Below are 18334 nucleotides of genomic sequence, written 5' to 3' on the forward strand. Positions count from 1 at the left end.
CAATAAAAAGCATAGAATTTTTAAACTGATAAAACATAAATCCGTAAGTCAGTTAACTGTCTTTACTTAAAAACACATTCAGTGTTTTGGCAGTGATATTTCTTTTCCTTTGAGGCAAATGGCAAATAATTTCCATGCTATTTCCCTATTAGGAAGAAAATCATTTTAGAAGTTTTTCATTTTCTAATTTAAAAATCTGATGGTAAGCTTTTTACTGATTGTTTTTGTTTTCCTCCTACAGCTTTGGGAACTCCTTTATAAATTGCAGTTTGTATACACTTACATTGCTCCATGGCAAATTACATGGGGTTCTGCTTTCCATGCTTTCGCTCAGCCCTTTGCAGTGCCCCGTATCCTTCTAATAAAAGTTGATAAGAAAGGGCAGTCATATCCTTGATGAGAATGTTGGTTTGTAGGCATAACCTTTCACAGGCATAGAATATAGGTTACTATGTGATAAATTATCAAAAATTCACAGTCTTTTGAGCCCACACCTATACCAATTCTGATTGTCTAATTTGTATTAACTTCTGTGGCCCACAGATCATCTGAACATGGGAAAAGTATTAAGGTTTCATAATTAAGTAATGCTGATTAAAAATTTCATGTTTATATATGTGAGTATTAAAGTCCAGGAATTTTCAATATATACAAAATGTGTTTAGAAATATTTATAAGTGAATGAGCATTCAAAACATTTTCCATATTGATATGATTGTAATTAAACTTCCGTTCAAAATTTTCTATTCTCATCCTTTCTTAAAGGTACTTTCTAAGTAAACATAAAGGTTAGTGACCTTGTAGATGTTGATATGCAGACTTTTGTATCTTTAAATTTTAGTTTTTATCTTCTGGAAAATTAAAACCATCTCTACCCAAGAGTGATACATGGAATTTTACCAGACACATGTTAGCACATATTTATTTGGCTCCCTTCAGAGCGTCATGCCAGGCTGTACTTTCCTGGCTGTGTCTTTCTGCTTCTACCCCTTATACTGTCCAGTGACACCTTCTTCTGTATTCCTCTGATGAACCTCATTTTTCTAATTGCTGTAATTGCAATGTGTTTGTGAGGTGTGTGTGTGTGTGTGTGTGTGTGTGTGTGTGTGTGTGCACCGTGCGCGCAGGTGCGTGAACGCGCGTGCACAGTCAGATGAATGTTAAGGTCCTTAACCAGTTTTCCCATAGATTCAGCCATGTTGTTTGTTCAGGCTGCCGTATCAGCCTTCTTTTCTACTCCACTGAACCCCTTCCTGGGAAGTGCAATATTCATCACTTCATATGTTCGACCTGTGAAATTCTGGGAGAGAGACTATAAGTGAGTAAAGAACAACACTTGAAAGCCAGTTTTTATCCTTTTTACTAGGAAAAACTATTGACAGCATTGTTATAAATTATTCATGGTTAACATTTTTTCTATTGAAATATTTAAAATTTTATAAATATTCTTAAAGTTTCAAAATTATATAAAATTGGAAGAGTCAGAGGATACTCTATTTTCTCTACCTTTTTTTCTATTTATAAGATTTTTAAAACATAGTCCTAGTTAAATATATTCATTTTTCTGTCTTTTTTTCTTTTAATGTTATTTCTTAGAATTGTTCCACATTAATAATACTTTGAAACTTTATGCTATACACTGTTACATCATTATCACAGTCATAATTAGTTATCTCATAGTTTTCTAAGAAGTAGCTATTTTTAGAGCTAAACTTTTTATAGGTTATTGTAGTTTTTCATGAGGATAGGTTTTTAAATAACCATCTTTGTACATAAAGTATTTTCATTTAAGCTTAATTCCTTAGGTTAGCTGTTTAATATGATGCCTAGTAACTATCCTTGTATGTAATCTGCAAATTTTTTTCTTCTTTTTTTTTAATTTAAGAAAATATCTAAAGGGGCATTACTGAATCATGGAGCTTAAACATTTTAAAGGCTTATAAATGTATTAACATGTTGATTCAGAAAGAGCTTGTATTAATTTGTAATTCTACTGGCCAGCTCCGTTTCTGCCTTTCTCTACACACTTTCACACATAGGTACATATAATAGGTGAAAATGGTAATCTTTTTAACAATGAACTGGCTTATGGATGTGAAACTTTTGCTCTGGTCTTTTACCTAAAATCACACATAGTATTTCTCTTTTTGGTGAATTTCAGTGTTATTTATACCCTTTTTTTCTTCTGGACCAACTTAAATTTAGTCCAGAATAACACCTTTTTTTTTTTTTTTTTTTTTTTTTTTTTTTTTTTTACGGCATGTGGGATCTTCCCGGACCGGGGCACGAACCCGTGTCCCCTGCATTAGCAGGCGGACTCTCAACCACTGTGCCACCAGGGAAGCCCCAGAATAACATCTTTGTCAGCAGTTCTTAAACTTTTTGATCTCAGAACCCCTTTACATACAATCTTAAAAATTATTGACGTCTCCAAAGAGTTTTTGTTGATAGGGGTTTTATCTACTACATAGTTATTTACTATAATAAATATTGTACAATATTTATTGTATTATAAGTCAAAACTCATTTTATATTATAAATGAATTAATATAAAAATAACAATAAACCTATTACATGTTAATATAAATAAGATTTTTCTAATGAAGAATGACTGTATTTACCATTCCACCAAAAAAATCCGAAGAATGTCATTGTTTTTATAGTTTTGTAAATCTCTTTCATGTCTGACTTAATAAAAGACAGCTGAATTCTCTTATCTGCTTCTGCATTCAGTCTCTTGTAGCGTTGTGTTGTTCTGATTGAAGTATATAAAGTAAATCTGGCCTCACACAGACATACAGTTTGAAAAGAAAGAAGTATTTTAATAGCCTTTTTAGACAATGGTGGATATTCTTGGATCCTTCGACATATGGTAGTTTCTTAAAGATTAGTGGCAATGTGGAATCTAAAGCCATATCAGTGAATTTTTGGAACTGTATTACATCAAAATTCACTGATATGTCTTATAGTTTGAATGGGTCTTTTACCCATGCATACATTTATATTGATACATCTTTATCTATCGTTTGGAAAATATTGGCTCAGTGAGTAATGTAGGTCTTCCAAATTTTGACCCATTTCATGGTACAATATTAAAAAATATATGTATTCATATCACCACCAACCTCAAAAAAGTGTTGAAGTATTGGGAAGCTATCAAGTGCATGGTGGTAGACGCAAGTTTTCTGAAATTCTAATTTTTGCTTGAAAACTTGAATTTTTATTATTGGCAACAGGTATCTTTATCAGTTATTTTTCTTGAAATGTCAGACTTACTTTCTTCACTTGAGAAATGTCTGTCAGATACTCAAGTCTGAATAGTCATAGTTTATTCAAGTGAAAATGGTGTTCCATGGAAATAAAAGCAGCTACTGCTACTTACACTTCAAGCAGTTGCACAAATGCTTTCCCTCCAGACAATCGTCCTACGTCAGAATGCAGCAGAAGTGCTTTATGTGTATTTTGCCACACACAATATTAAAAAGACCTGTACTGAGGGGCTGCAATTTAACAAAATTATTATTTTTATTGCTTCGTTAAGGACATTTTTAAGGGAAACTTGAATTTTTATTTATTGTTTTTTCGTGTGCATGGGTAGCAGTGAAAAATAGTACAGTTTGGTGCCACTGCCTTGATTGATGTTAAAGCACCGGCAGTCTTACCCACCGTTGCTTTTGCACCGTCAGTGCAGTTGTCAACACAGTGAAAAAAAGCGAATAACAGTTCAGTACTATTATGAAAATAGTTTTGATTTGGAAAACTCCCTGAAAGATCTGAAGTGTCATGCTTCAGGTTCTGTGGACCACATTTTGGGAACCACTGTTCTAAAGAACACTGTACCTCTGGACATTAATAACCTTCCCCTTATAAGGAATGTTTCATGCACTATATATTTTTAGGAACTGTATACAGTATGCATTGTTCATCCTGATCAAAAATTTTTTTACATTAAACTCAGTGTCTTTCTACACACTGTTCGGTGAAACATCAGTTAAGAAAAAACTTGTCTTTATGTATAATGGAGGTGGAAGAGTAAAAAATCCTTACCCCTAAAATTGTTCTATCAAAGAGCTTTATTAATATGTTACGCATAGATTTTTCTCATTTTTATAAAGCGATAATATTTATTTCATCTTTTATTGTATAGTTTTCTCCCTTTTAATTGTTAGACTTTTTTAATATAAAAAAGCTTACTAAAGATGTTTCATTTTGCCTTTTTCAGCACAAAACGAGTGGATCATTCAAATACCAGATTGGCTTCCCAGCTTGATAGAAATCCAGGTAATAGCCCTATTTGTGAGTAAAGAAGCAAGTCTAAGGAATTCATTATATACGTATTTCACTCCCGACTTATTGGGAATCCTCTATGGAATCCAAAGGACATTTCTGAAAAACTAAATATCCTTCGCTTTATTTTGTTTTACTTTAGCAAAGTATACGTGAATTAGAATATCTAAAATTTATATACCCATCTTTTATAAAATGCATTTTAAGAATGCTGATAAGAATAAAAAATTCCATTGAAAGATTGTTCTTACATAGGTTAAAAAAGTAGAGCACAGTGAAAGTAAAACTGATGAGGTGTATTGAAGAGTATGCAGTCTGAACTTATTATTATGTTTGCTTCCCTGCTTCGCCAAATGGTTAGATAAGTGTTAATTTCATTAAGTTTATTACATACAGAGATGTCATCTAGAGGAGCCAAATAGCCACTCAAGGCTTCAGTGGGTGACATTTTGGTGGTGTTACCATTATCTAAAGTTTGGTTCTTAGTTTTGTCCTTTGGGAAACATCTTTTTGTCGGCCCACCTATTAGTAATCTGGCACAGAGAGGGTGAATCTCACTGCCCCACCCATAAAAGATTAATGTATCAACCAGAATATCAGTGTATTAATTTACTAAAGAAATATGACTCCCGATACACTGGAAGATTTGTATTCATTTAACTCGCAGATTACTTCAAATGCTCTGCTTGAGAAACTAAATTATAGTAATCAGATTGATTCGTAATTATAAATTTGATTAAGGAGGACTAGTTATTTGATATTAATGACTGTCGTTACCATGTTCTGGGAGCTATAACAGCCACCTCAGCTCTGGCATGTCCCTGTAGGGGGCTTGGAGTTATGATGCTGACGATGCATATCACAGAGGCCATGTCCTGAATTAATATGCACACTTTCGTAATGGGCAGACAGCATTAGATACAACTATTTTATTGAAGCTTGAGCCTAGGATTTCCCTTTTATTTTCTTATTCAGTTAGGCTGAGTTTAAAGTAATTATTAAGTTTAGTATGTTTTGCCATTCTTCAATTCTGTGCTTTGGGCACCCATTTACAGATTATTGCTTTGGATGGGTTACTTCTAAAGATGGTTTTCTAATTTATTAGGTGATGTTTTATCCTAATTTTTTTTCTTAAAGGATGACTAAAATTTGTAGGTGGTTCTTTACTGCTGTTTCTGTGTATACAGTTTATTTCTGTTTAGCTAATATTAGACATCTCAGTATACAGAGTTTTTTTGACCAACTTCTCTTTGTTTTGGACTATCTCATTTGTTCAAATCTTGTATTACTTAACCCACTTCCTTTACCAGTATGTCTTTTTGTTCTAGTTTTGAATTTCTTTTATCTTTTTCATTTCTCTTGCATGGTTTTAATTATAAGGCATAGTTAATTGGACAGTGATAGAAAATTTTGATCATGGACTGTTAAAGAGGTGGAAAAGACCTTAGATTTCACCTAATCCAATTCCCACATTTTATGGATGGGGACCAGAGACTCAGAGAGGTTACGTTACGTCTAACTCTAATTTGAAAATTTTTTTCCCATTATCCTATATTTCATTTTTATATAGAAATTCTAAGGGTATCTGTATTATAAGGGTACAGGGTACCCTTGTAAGGGTATATTATCTTCCTTGTCAAAGAACTTATAGATACAACCCTAACTGGAAATTAGTTTTAATACTTTTAACAATCTTGTTTGTTGTTATAAAGGGTACTTAAGGTAAAGTTAACATTTTTTTAATCCCTTCTTATAGGATCAGATGACAACAATCTGAATTCCATCTTTTATGAACATTTAACCAGATCCCTACAACACAGTCTTTGTGGTGATTTGCACCTAGGACGGTGGGGAAACTACAGTACAGGGGACTGTTTCATTCTTGCCTCTGACTACCTCAATGCGTTAGTACACCTTATAGAGATAGGCAATGGGCTGGTCACCTTCCAGCTGCGGGGACTTGAATTCAGAGGTAAGACATTCACCTTTCATTTCTATAACGTACTCCTGTGACATCTAAGTTTGATGTGTCTACATCTCAAATCAAAAGTTATAAAAGTAGGTCCTTAGTATTTGGAATTCTGGAATGAGAAAAGCTGCTAAAGAGTAGTTATTAGTTTTTTTCCAAATTTTCCAAATTTCACATTCAGAGAAGAATCATTTTTGCAGTATGCTCTGTATGTAAAGGTGGTATCAATAGTGTATAACAGACTTGTTTTCTCCTGGTAAGAGTGAATTTCTGTTGTTCTGTGCTTGCCCTCTTGCTAGTCTTCTACTGTGATCAGCTGCACGTGCCCGTTAGCTGGCTGGCAGCATAGAATGCTGTGAGGCAGAGGTTGGCTATTACCAAGTTACTTTCATATAACCGCCATGCCTTTGTCCTCAACAATTTTTTAAAATTGAGGTGAGATTCACATAACATCAAATTAACAATTTTAAAGTGAACAGATTAGTGGCATTTAGTACATTCACGATCTTGTGCAACCACCACCTCTGTCTAGTTCCAAAGCGTTTTCATCACCGGAAATAAAACCTTACACCCATTAAGCAGTTACTCCCTATCCCCCCACCAGCCTTCAACAATTTTGTATACTGACAAATGAAGCTGTTTCTACACAGAAAATCGTGCGTTCAGAAACATACCAGCTTGATGTTATCCACTTCTGTAAGTTGAGTGTCTTGTAAGCAGGAATAGAAACTTGTCTTATAGGAATTGAAGGAGTCCTATTAATGCATGTGTTTCCAATCTAGGCAACATTTGGACTTGAGAGTTTTTAGAGAAAGCATCCAAGCAGTGTTTTGGCCTATTCTAAGAAGTACCTTAGGTGTTTTTAACCTGAAATAGGAAATAAGAAAGCATTTGTCTAAATAGAGGATCAAATTAGAGCTGTACCCTATAGCTTTATTTTTACCCTGGTGTTGAATCAGAAAGTTTGCACCTTTGTTGGATAATATCTTTGTTAATGGAGCAAGTGCTTTTCTAAAGTTACTCCATTCATTGGAAATAAGATTTTACTTGTGTAAAACTCAAGGTAGTAAATGTTAATATTTGTTATTTATTTGTAATTTATTTGTAACCCATTCGCTCTCTCTTCTTCACAATCTCCTATTCTTGTCTTATGGTTTGTTTCTGACTCTCTGTCAGAAGCCCAGGACCTTAATTCCATCTCTTCTAGGGTCTTAACCCAATGCTGTTCAAATCTAATCCATCTATCCTCATCCAAAAGCCAGCACCCCCTTACCACTACACATACCACTGCTATAACTTCACCTTCTTTTTAAATTGTTGGCACCTGAAGATTTCATCTTTGCTTTTTGATTTTAATTTAACTTTCTTTTTTAACAGGTATTTGTGGAGAGGTTATTTTATCCAGAATTTCTATGTGTGTGAATTGGAAGGGGGTCCTTCTTATCTGCTCATTTCACCGTATTGATCAGAAATTGTCCAAATCAAAAATTGATCCAAATTTTCACTCTCCCCACTTTACTCTCTGGTACCAAATAGATTCAGGTAAAATTCTGGATAAATCCTTTGCCATCCAAACTCTCACCCTTTGTCAAACAAAACTCAAATCAATTTGAGAACACAGTACCCCCTTACTTTCTGAACTCATGCTGAATTTCAATAGCAGGCCATACCTGTAATTCTTCATTCAGCCATCGTGATTTTTTTTTTTAAAGGCAAATTCAGTTATGTCCTTTCCATTCCATGCTTTAAATTTTCAGTGGCTTTCCATTGCATTTAAAATAGAATTCAAATTCCTTAACACATCCTATGGACAGCTGTGAGATCTGGCCTCTGTCAGTTTCTCCACCTTACTCTGTAGCACCCTCCTCGTCCACTGTAGCCACACTGGCCTTCCTTCAGTGTCCTAGCTGTGCTAAATTCTTTACTAAGGCCTCCTTATCGCCCTTCCCTTTGCCCAGAAAGTACCAAACGTCTCCCCTCTTCCTGCCAATCTTCTACCTCTAATTACTTAATTATCTTTAAGAATTAGCTTAACTGTCACTTTCTCAGAGAAGCCTTAGTCTCTGACCACCTGTCCCACATGATTATCTCTCATATTACCCTGTTTTTACCTCCTTAGCACTTAGCAGAGCTCTAATTTTATATTTATTTATTTGTTTAAAGTTTATTTCTTCTCTAGCCCAGGGGTTGGCAGACATTTTCTGTGAAGAGCCAAGATAGTTAATAGTGTAGGCTTTTGGAGCCATACACATTCTCTGTTGCATGTCCTTCTTTGATTTTTCTTTTAAACAACCCTTTAAAAATATCAAAACCACTCTTAGCTTGGATTTGGCCCAGGGCTGTATTTTGTAAACCTTTGCTGTAGATTATAAACTCCTCAAGGGCAGGAGTCCTATCTGCTTCATTTATCATTGTATATCCAGGACCTATCACAGCAGCTAGCATATGATAAAGATCATTTTGTAGACTGGTTAAGTAATCTAAGTAATAGTCTTTTCTCCTTCCTCTTCATTGCAGAACTTTGATGAGGAATGATTATATTCTTGCTCAAATGCTGTTGTGATCTTTGGTTATTTTCTTTCCTTCACAGTGGTAGTCCCTGTTTCATCTACCTCCTACCCCTCAAAATATTAATTAAGAGTGTTGTCAGGCAGTATTTTGCCAGGCAGATATTTGGATCTGCTGAGCATTTTGATGTGTTTTCTGATGTATACTCCATTAAGCCAATTTAATTCCTTTGATTTTATTGTCTCTCATAGTGGATGCTAAATTTTAAGTGACATTTAACTAAAATTTCTTGATCAGTTTTTTATAGATCTTGGTTAAATACCTTCATAGTTTTCATTTCCATTTTCATTTTACTGATATTCTCAAGATTCTTTTCCATGTAAATTTTATGTCAAATATTTGAGTTATCAATCATGTTTTTTGTCTATCAGAATTTCCTGGTTACAGCTTCTACCAAGTTTGTAAATGTTACTTCAATATATTTTTAAATGTTACTTCTACCAAGTGTGGTTTTTCAGGTCAAACTTTATAGGTCAAACATTTTTATTCTGTTTGGATTCCTTTCAGTTTTTACTCAAATTAATTTTAACATGTCTGGTTTTCATAATTGTTAGTTTTATTACTTTTTACCAGTTATATTCACTATGAAGTGACTGAAGGATCTAGCTAATCCAGGAAGCAATTAGTAATGGTTTCTCTAGAATCCCTTTCCAAATCTCAAAATTCTTTTTTCAGTTATTAATACTTCTGTGCTTATTGTTGACTTCATTTTCTAAGCAAAATGTATTACTGGGTATGTTGGGGTAGAAAATATTCTTGGGGTTTGTATGTCAGAGTGAAAACACCCCACATTAATTCAGTTACTCTGTTTATTCTGCTACTCTGAACAAGGACCTCGTTCTGTCTCTCGTGAGAAAATGTCAAACCTCTGAATTCACTCCTGCCTGTTCTCTTCTCTGTATACTACTACCAGAGTCATCTGCACAAAATACAGCTCTCGTTATGGTATTTCCTTTACTGTAAAAACCTTTGACTGACTTTGCAGAAGGATGACACAATGAACAAAATAAAGTAAAAACATATAAAACCTAAGGAATAGACCCAACTTCCTGCCATAGTTTAAAAAACCCAGCCTCAGAAAGTTTCTTCTAGAAATTGAATAATTCTTCTGCCCTCTCTGATCTATTCTAGCAAATGGGTAAGGAAGGAAAATATCTCAAGGCTCTCTTGCACAAAACCAATGTAATACTGATGTCAAAATATGACTGAACTGGCTAAAAAAGTAACCATAGTTTAATTTGTTTATGACCATAGATACAAAAATCCTCAGAGCCCAGAGTAAGGAGAAACCAGCAGTACTTTTTTTTTTAGTACTTTTATTTTTAAGTATCCCTCACCAATTCAGCTGTTTTTCATTCTTTAAATTAATTATTAAAAGCAAATTGGTTAAATTTCATTTTCATTATTGGTTTCAAAAGTACTTTATAAAACTACATAACTTCCTTATTCTGAAAAAAGTGTATATGTGTATCTGTAGTCAGTATCATGTGTAATGGTCAGCCACAGCATGCATTCCTGTTTATGTCAGGTTCAAGACAAAGTTTTTTCACCACTATGTAACACTATTTTGGAAGTGCTCGTCAACATAATTAAACAAGAAATGAAATAATAAAATTGTTGAAGGCTCTAGAGTTCTCGACAGTACAGCTCATTAGCTTGGCCAAGCTTACCTCTCAGTCTTATCGTTCATCATACCACCATCACCACCACCACCACCGTCACCAACCGGGGCTAAATTTCATGGCATCTTTTTCTCTCAAAGTAGTGTTTTAAATATGGACGTTGTCTATATCCTCTTTAAAAGAAAAAAATTATTATGAAGTCCCACTTACTTTTATTATAATGTAACGTTAATATGTGCCTTTATAAAATTAGCTATAATCACTCTATAGTCCTATAAGGAATTTACAAATTAAATGGAAGCAAGACCACAGAACAAAATAAAAATTAACATGAATGTGATGGATGGTATTTTGTTGGCATAGATGGCTGTGTATCTAATTCTATATTTAATCTGATTTTCTATTTTTATTTCAATAACACTAACGCAGAGAATGCCTATTAGACAAGTATCATCTATAAAAGAATGTAATTTCAAAGAATTGTTTGCTAGTACAGAACAATCAGACCTGGTACCTAATTGAAACCTCATCAGCAGATAAGCCTCAAGTGCCAATAATGTAATCTTATCCACTTATTGTTGGAATTGGCAACAGAGAAAAATTGTAATTATATATTTAATATTAAACTATAGTGAACCATTACAAGTTGTATAGCCAAGTAAGTAGGATTTATATATACTATTTCTGCTTGCAGCATAGACACAGTGCTGGTGAGAATACAGCCCAGATTCTCTTGAGTTCTGCATGTCTGTCTGTATCGTGTGCCCTGGGATGACTCAGTTTTCGTTCCACTCCTCCAGTTTTGAGTTAACTCAGACCTTCATGAGACACACGTTGACTCATTTGGTCTTCATTTGATATGAATGCGGTTATAAACCCAAATTTGAAAAATTTGGGAATCAATGGATCAAAATTAAGGTTGCCTTATTGCACAGATTCTCAGAACCTTGAATGTGCTAGTACACATTAGGATTCTGCAGACGATGAATATATACTATGCCTCTTTTCTGGAGCATGCTGCAGTTTGTTAATGGACAGTCTAAGGCAGATCAGTCGCATACTCTCAATTGCTATAAAGAAAATGTCTCTTTTCTAAGTTTCTTATGTCTTTGAAGCATTCATTTTTCCACCTCATGTTTTTTTCACCTCATGTTTCTTTCCCCTTTGTCGTAAGTGCTTTCTCTCTCTCTCTCTCTAAGGTACTTACTGTCAACAACGGGAAGTGGAGGCCATTACTGAAGGTGTTGAGGAAGATGAAGGATTTTGCTGTTGTGAACCTGGCCATATTCCTCATGTGCTTTCATTTAATGCTGCATTTAGCCAGCGCTGGCTAGCTTGGGAAGTGATAGTCACCAAGTATATTTTGGAGGGTTATAGCATCACCGACAATAGTGCTGCTTCTATGCTTCAAGTCTTTGATCTTCGGAAAGTACTCACCACTTACTATGTCAAGGTAAGGATATGTGCCTACTTAGATCTGGTGTCAGAGGCTCTTGGAAAAGACACACGTATACGCACACGTGCGCACACACATGCACGTTTGTTTTTTTAACTTGTGCTTTGCTTCTAAGTGGTGATTTAAATTCTCTAGTATCCAGTACAGTCAGTAAATTATACCTGTGAAGGTCTTGCTATTTCCTTCTTTAGTGAAACTTATTACATTTGTTCATTAATATTAATAGCTACCATCTGTAGTGCATATCTTTTAGGCACTGCGTTAAGGAATACACACATACACACATGTATATATATGATATGTATATCTTACCTAATTCTCTAAAGGAATATTACGTCCCTGTTTTACATATAAACAAGTTAAGGATCAAAAGTTAACTTCGCCGAAGTCCTCTAACTAGCAAGTGGAGTTGGGGATTTAAAACACAGGCTTGTCTGATTCCTGAGTCCTTGCTATTAACCACTGCTTTGCACTGCTTTCAACAAACTGAATGAAAGTATTGCAGGATTTGGGAGGTCTCCAAAAACACCCTCACATTTGACACCAGTTGCAATTTCAGGGTTCCCAAGACCCTGAAACCACAATCAGGTTCAATAATTTGCTAGAAGGACTCACAGAACTCAGCAAAGCCATTATACTCGTGGTTAGAATTTATTACAGTGGAAGGATACAGGTTAAAATCTGCCAAGGGAAGAGGCACATAGGGCAGGGTCTAGAGACACTAAGGCCTGAACTTCCAGTTGTCCTCTCCCAATGGAGTTGTGTAGACAGTGTTTATTTCTCCCAGTAACGATGTGAGAGAATACCTACAGAGTGTTGCCAGCCAAGGAAGCTCGCCTGAGCCTCAGTGTACAGAGTTTGTCTCGACACACAGTCATTTAGACTTGTTTGATCATCCACATGGCCAGCCTTAGTCTCCAGATCCTCTAGAGCTCATGGTTCTAAGCCTCCAGGTAAATAAAGACTCTTATCAGGCAGGACAGTGCATGGGATTAGAGGTTACCTCCCAGAACCCAGGTGCAAAGGCCAAACCTCTCCTTGGGCAAGATTAGTTCTTTACTGCACAGGTATTCTGTTTTTGCTAAAGATTTTACAGAAGTACAGCATGGTTATGACTGGGGGTTTACAGGCTAAGCCAACATTTTCAAGAGGAAAAACGTATGCTAAATCTTAATGATTCATGTGTTATTACCTCTATGTACCACCTTATTTGTGCCGATTGGGTTGAAGCCTGAGTCCTCTGTTGAATGTTTGGTTAAACCCAACCTCAGGAAGCTAAAGAAATGGACTTTACAACTTTTTTTTTTTTTTTTTTGCGGTACGCGGGCCTCCCACTGTTGTGGCCTCTCGCGTTGCGGAGCACAGGCTGCAGACGCGCAGGCTCAGCGGCCGTGGCTCACAGGCCTAGCCGCTCCGCCACATGTGGGATCTCCCGGGACCGGGGCACGAACCCGGGTCCCCTGCACCTGCAGGCAGACTCTCAACCACTGCGCCACCAGGGAAGCCCTACAACATTTTTTAATATGTGCGCATTTGTGTGTGGAATTTCCTCTCTCTAAAGATGTATATTTCGATTGCTTTATTTGTTATATTTTTATAACTTGACCTAGGATCACAAGATGGTTTAATAGCTTTCTATGAGAATTTTCTCAAAATAAGTACACCACAATAAAGGTTTTTCATCTCTCTTAAAAGATCCTAAATTCAATAGACAGAATTGTTTTTAGAATATCCTAAAATCAGTGGACTGGAGTTGTTTTGAAGTTGCCTTCTTGAATTTATGGTTGTGATTTTAAAAGTATTAAATTAATTTTTTTTATCCAGGAAGGCCTGAGATGTATTACTATAGCATTCTTAAAATAGTATATTTACAGTATTGAGCTGGAATATACATTTTTGATTCCTACTATTGTATAAACAGTTGGAATTAATTTACTGAGGACTTGCAGTTAATTCAGATTGTGGTTTAGCTTGATTTTTTTTAATCTTTTCCTCATTAGGGTATCATTTATTATGTTACAACCTCTTCTAAACTGGAGGAGTGGCTAGCTAATGAGACGATGCAGGAAGGACTACGTCTGTGTGCAGATCGGAATTACGTTGATGTGGACCCAACGTTTAATCCAAACATTGATGAAGACTATGACCATCGACTTGCAGGCATATCCAGGGAGAGTTTCTGTGTGATTTACCTCAACTGGATAGAGTATTGCTCTTCCCGAAGAGCAAAGGTAGAGTTTATGTTGTTTATAACTCTTTGAATCTGTTTTTCCAAAGATGGAAAGAATCCCTCTATTTGTTTTCATGAGGGTAGTTTTTCTAGGCTTTCATCTTTCTAACTATCTGGGTAAGAGAACCTGTCTAGTTCATTATGATTGGGCCAAACCAACTCTGCCAAAACAGGTTAGAGTAAGCGACCTTTCTCATTCTTTCATCTGTAGTGTCATAATCTCACTGTCCAAATAGCAACCCCTCCACCCTGTGCAGGTACGTACATATACACAGACTGAGGTTGTAGATTACGTGTAGCACCTTCTTAAAGACTGCGTTTTGCTGCATCCCCAGCCCCAAGCCCCCAAACACACACAGCAGACTTAAGGATAAGTTAATATCTTTGTCCCAAATCCAAAGTCTAATCCAGTGCTAATAGAATTTTCTGCAATGATTGAAACATTCTGTGTTGTTCCAATATGGTAATTACTAACCCACCACATATGGTAGATTATGAGACACTTGAAATGTAGCCAGTATGACTAAGGAAATGAATTTTTAAATTTAATTTTAATTGATTTAAATTTAAATCAATTAAATTTAGGCTAGTGGGTACCATACTGGACAATGTTCATCTAGACTACTGACTTTAAAATGTTAACATGGGTAAAAATGATACAGGAATGTGTAAAAATGCAGATTCATGGGCCTTGTCTACGAGATTCTTATTCTGTAGGTCTAGGCTGGGGACCCAATATCTGTGTCATGCTGGGTGATTATAATGCAAGAGGCTCGTAATCCGCACTTCAGGATAACTTGTCTTATCCTAAAGGGAAGCTGAGTTACAGACTTCAGCAACTGCTGTTTTCCCCCTAGGTCCCGTGGCTCTTGTGGCAGTGTTGCTCCCCTGGTTAGACCCCAGGGACCGTAACCACAGTACCAAGGCAGAGTGCAAAGTCTTGTGTAGTTGAACCACCAAGCATCCTACGTACAGGATTACTCTGTACCATGGAGCATAGTGAGCCACTTTGACAACCAGTGCCTTTATCATGGTCTGGGCTGTACACACTGACTGTCTTTAGATGTAGCACCTAGTTTAGTCTTTCCTTTACAGATACTCAATTAGAGTAAGGCACCCCATCATAATCAGCCTGTTTCTCTTACTTCATCCATAAGAAAGGGAGCATCCTTGTAATTCCTCTTTGAACAGTGGCCTTTGAGCTTTTATACTGGATGCACAGTAGATACTGAGCATAGTAGCATATTTTTAAGGAAGGAATCAAAGATAGAATAAAATAACCTTGTAAGAGCTCAGGAAAAGGACCAGCAGACAATGTCTGGAAATGGAGGCCCTCAAAGCTAATCTTCTCTTCTTTCAAACACATAACAAGCAGTTTATTTTTTTTCATAAATGAAATATACTTAGAATGCTTTGCACACTGTTCTCAAATCCTTGGACTTATTTCTTGGCGGGGGAGGGGGAGGTGGGGGGCGGTCGGAGTGACCGTATTATTCTAATAGCCTTTCTCTGGCTTAGACTATATTGGTTACTTTTGTTTGGTTTAACCATCGTCACCTAGGCTAGGAACTCAGTCTACCGACTCAGGAACAGGCTCCATCCTGCCTAACTTTAAGGAATAAATAATCTCTTAGAAATTATTGCTGAGGTCATGGATGTACCTCAAGGAAGTCATCCTCTTAATTGCTAATAAATCATATTCAAAAGGTTTACTTCCAAACTTGGGTATCCCCCGTCTCTTCAGAGAGCTTATTATCACTAGATCAGTCTGGCTTATATTCTACTCTTGTAGTCCCCTCTAGAAGAAAATTGTCAGGAAAATTAAAACAATCCCTTCATTCTCCAGTTCTTTAAATTGAACAAGATTATCCCTACCTCCTTAAAACCATGAATTCTGTTTTCTGAATCACCATTCCCAGAATAACCTCTTCCCAGGGAAGGAAGTTAATTAAACCAGAAAGATTTGCTGACTCCAAATTCTGGTACCCTCACCTGAATGTTAATAAAGTTGCCTCCAGACTTTTTTTCCAGGAATTTCCTTCCAGGATAGTTTTCTAACTTGCATATTACACAGAAATAAAAAAAAAAAAGTCATTCTTTCCTCCTTCTCTTATTACATGTATTCTAGGAGGAAATAATCTTTCATATAATAGCTGTACCTGTCTTCTGAAGAGCTTGAAATAATGTTTTTGTAAGTGCAGCCCTGGATTAACTGCATTAAAACTACCTGGAATGCTAAATTGGACAGATTCGTCTCAGCTTGACTTTGCTTCCTGCTTGTTAAATGACAGTACATTTCTTTCACCATTGTTGTTAGTATTAGCAAGAAGTCTTTGTGAGAATTTCTAATGCATTTGAGGATGTGAGACACATGTCTTCTCCAACAGTAACAAAATAGAACTACCAGGGTTGAACCAATTATTTTTTCTCTCAGTACATTAACGATGTGGCTACGCAGCCTTCTGGCTTGCATTGTTTCTGACAAGTAATAAAGGCGCACCTCAGAGATATTGCAGGTTCTGTTCCAGACCACCACAGTAAAGCGAGTATCACAGTAAAAGCGAGTCAACACGAATTGGTTTTTTTTCCCAATTGTAAATGTTATGAAATATACTAAGTGTGCAATAGCATTACGTCTAAAACTGTAACCATGTACATTACTTAATTTCAAAATACATTATTGCTAAAAAAATGCTAGCCATCATCTGAGCCTTCAGTAAATCATAATCTTTTTGCTGGTGGACGGTTTGAAATATTTTGAGAATTACCAAAATGTGACCCAGAGGCATAAAAGTGAGCAAATACCATTGGAAAAAATGGTGCCAATAGACTTGCTCAAAACAACATTGCCACAACTCTTCAAGTTGTAAAAAGACAAAAAAAAACACAAAAAAACCCCCACAGTATATGCAAAACGTAATAAAACAATGTATGCCTGTATGTACCACATAATGATGTCTTTTTTTGCTGGCTGCTTTTAAGATTTTTCTCTTCTTTACTAGTTTTAAGCAATTTACTTATTTATTTGGTTATCCTGGGTCTTAGTTGCTGCACACTGCATCTTCATTGCAACATGCAAACTCTTAGTTGCGGCGTGTGGGACTAGATCCCCTGACTAGGGATCGAACCTGGGCCGCCTGCATTGGGAGCGTGGAGTCTTAGCCATTAGACCACCAGGGAAGTCCCAAGCAGTTTAATTATGATGTACCTTGGTGCTGTCTTCTTAATGTTTCTTGTTCTTGGAGTTCATTGAGCTACTTGAATCCCTAGGTATATATCATTTTCATCAGATTTGGAAATATTTTGGTGATTATTTTTTTCGAATTTTTTTTCCTGTCTTCCTGTTTCCCTTTTCTGGGGAACTCCAGTTAACATTTATATTAGGCTGCCTTAAGTTGTCCTACAGCTCACTGATGCTCTGTATTTTTTTTTTAGTCTTTTTTTGTCTCTGTGTTTAATTTTGCATAGTTTCTGTTATATTTGTTAGATCATTTATTTTTTCTTCTGCGTTGTTTAATATGCCATTAATCTCATGTAGTGTATTTTTTTTATTCTCAGACATTGCATTTTTTTGTATTTTTGAGGTTTAATTTTTGTCTTTAATTTTTTTTTTTGGCTGCTCTGTGGGGCTTTCGGGATCTTAGTTCCCCAATCAGGGATCGAACCCAGGCCCCCAGTGGTGGAAGCGTGGAGTCATAGCCACTGGACCACCAGGGAATTCTTCGTGTCTTTTATACTGATATAAACCTTCCATGTCTCTACTAGCATGCTGTCATTCCTCTATCTTTTTGAACTTATGGAATGCAGTTATAATAACTCTTTTAATGTCCTTGTTGACTAATTCTAACATCTGTGTCATTTCTGGGTCAGTTTTGATTGATTAGTTGATTATTTTTCTAATTGTAGGTCCTATTTACCTGCTAGTTTGCATGCCTGACAATTTTTGATTGGATGCTAGACTTTATGAATTTTACCTTGATGAGTGCTAGATATTTTTGTATTCCCATAAATATTATTGACCTTATTGTTCTGTGACACAATTAAATTCCTTGGGGACAGTTTGATATTTTCAGGGTTTACTTTTAAGCTTTCTTAGGAGGGACCAAAGCAGCCTTTAGTCTGGGGCTAATTTTTCCCCATTACTGAGACAGTATTCTTTTGAGCACTCTAGCCAATCATAGAATTTTCCATTGTTCCTTTCT

At 35.9% G+C, this 18334-nt stretch overlaps 1 protein-coding gene across 14 annotated transcripts in view; it reads left to right on the forward strand.

The window, feature by feature from the left end:
* The window catches only part of PCNX1 (pecanex 1), a 247314-nt gene that overhangs the window by 123711 nt on the left and 105269 nt on the right, over nucleotides 1-18334 (forward strand). For all 14 annotated transcript variants that reach the window (XM_024739610.1, XM_024739614.1, XM_024739619.1 and 11 more), the window contains 6 exons: nucleotides 242-350; nucleotides 1189-1318; nucleotides 4223-4281; nucleotides 6044-6259; nucleotides 11646-11899; nucleotides 13903-14133. In XM_024739610.1, the coding sequence (XP_024595378.1) occupies nucleotides 242-350; nucleotides 1189-1318; nucleotides 4223-4281; nucleotides 6044-6259; nucleotides 11646-11899; nucleotides 13903-14133 (999 nt within the window). The remainder of the gene's footprint in view (nucleotides 1-241; nucleotides 351-1188; nucleotides 1319-4222; nucleotides 4282-6043; nucleotides 6260-11645; nucleotides 11900-13902; nucleotides 14134-18334) is intronic.

Source organism: Neophocaena asiaeorientalis, unplaced genomic scaffold, assembly GCF_003031525.2.
Source record: "Neophocaena asiaeorientalis asiaeorientalis breed wild unplaced genomic scaffold, Neophocaena_asiaeorientalis_V1.1 scaffold348, whole genome shotgun sequence".
Taxonomy (NCBI): domain Eukaryota; kingdom Metazoa; phylum Chordata; class Mammalia; order Artiodactyla; family Phocoenidae; genus Neophocaena; species Neophocaena asiaeorientalis.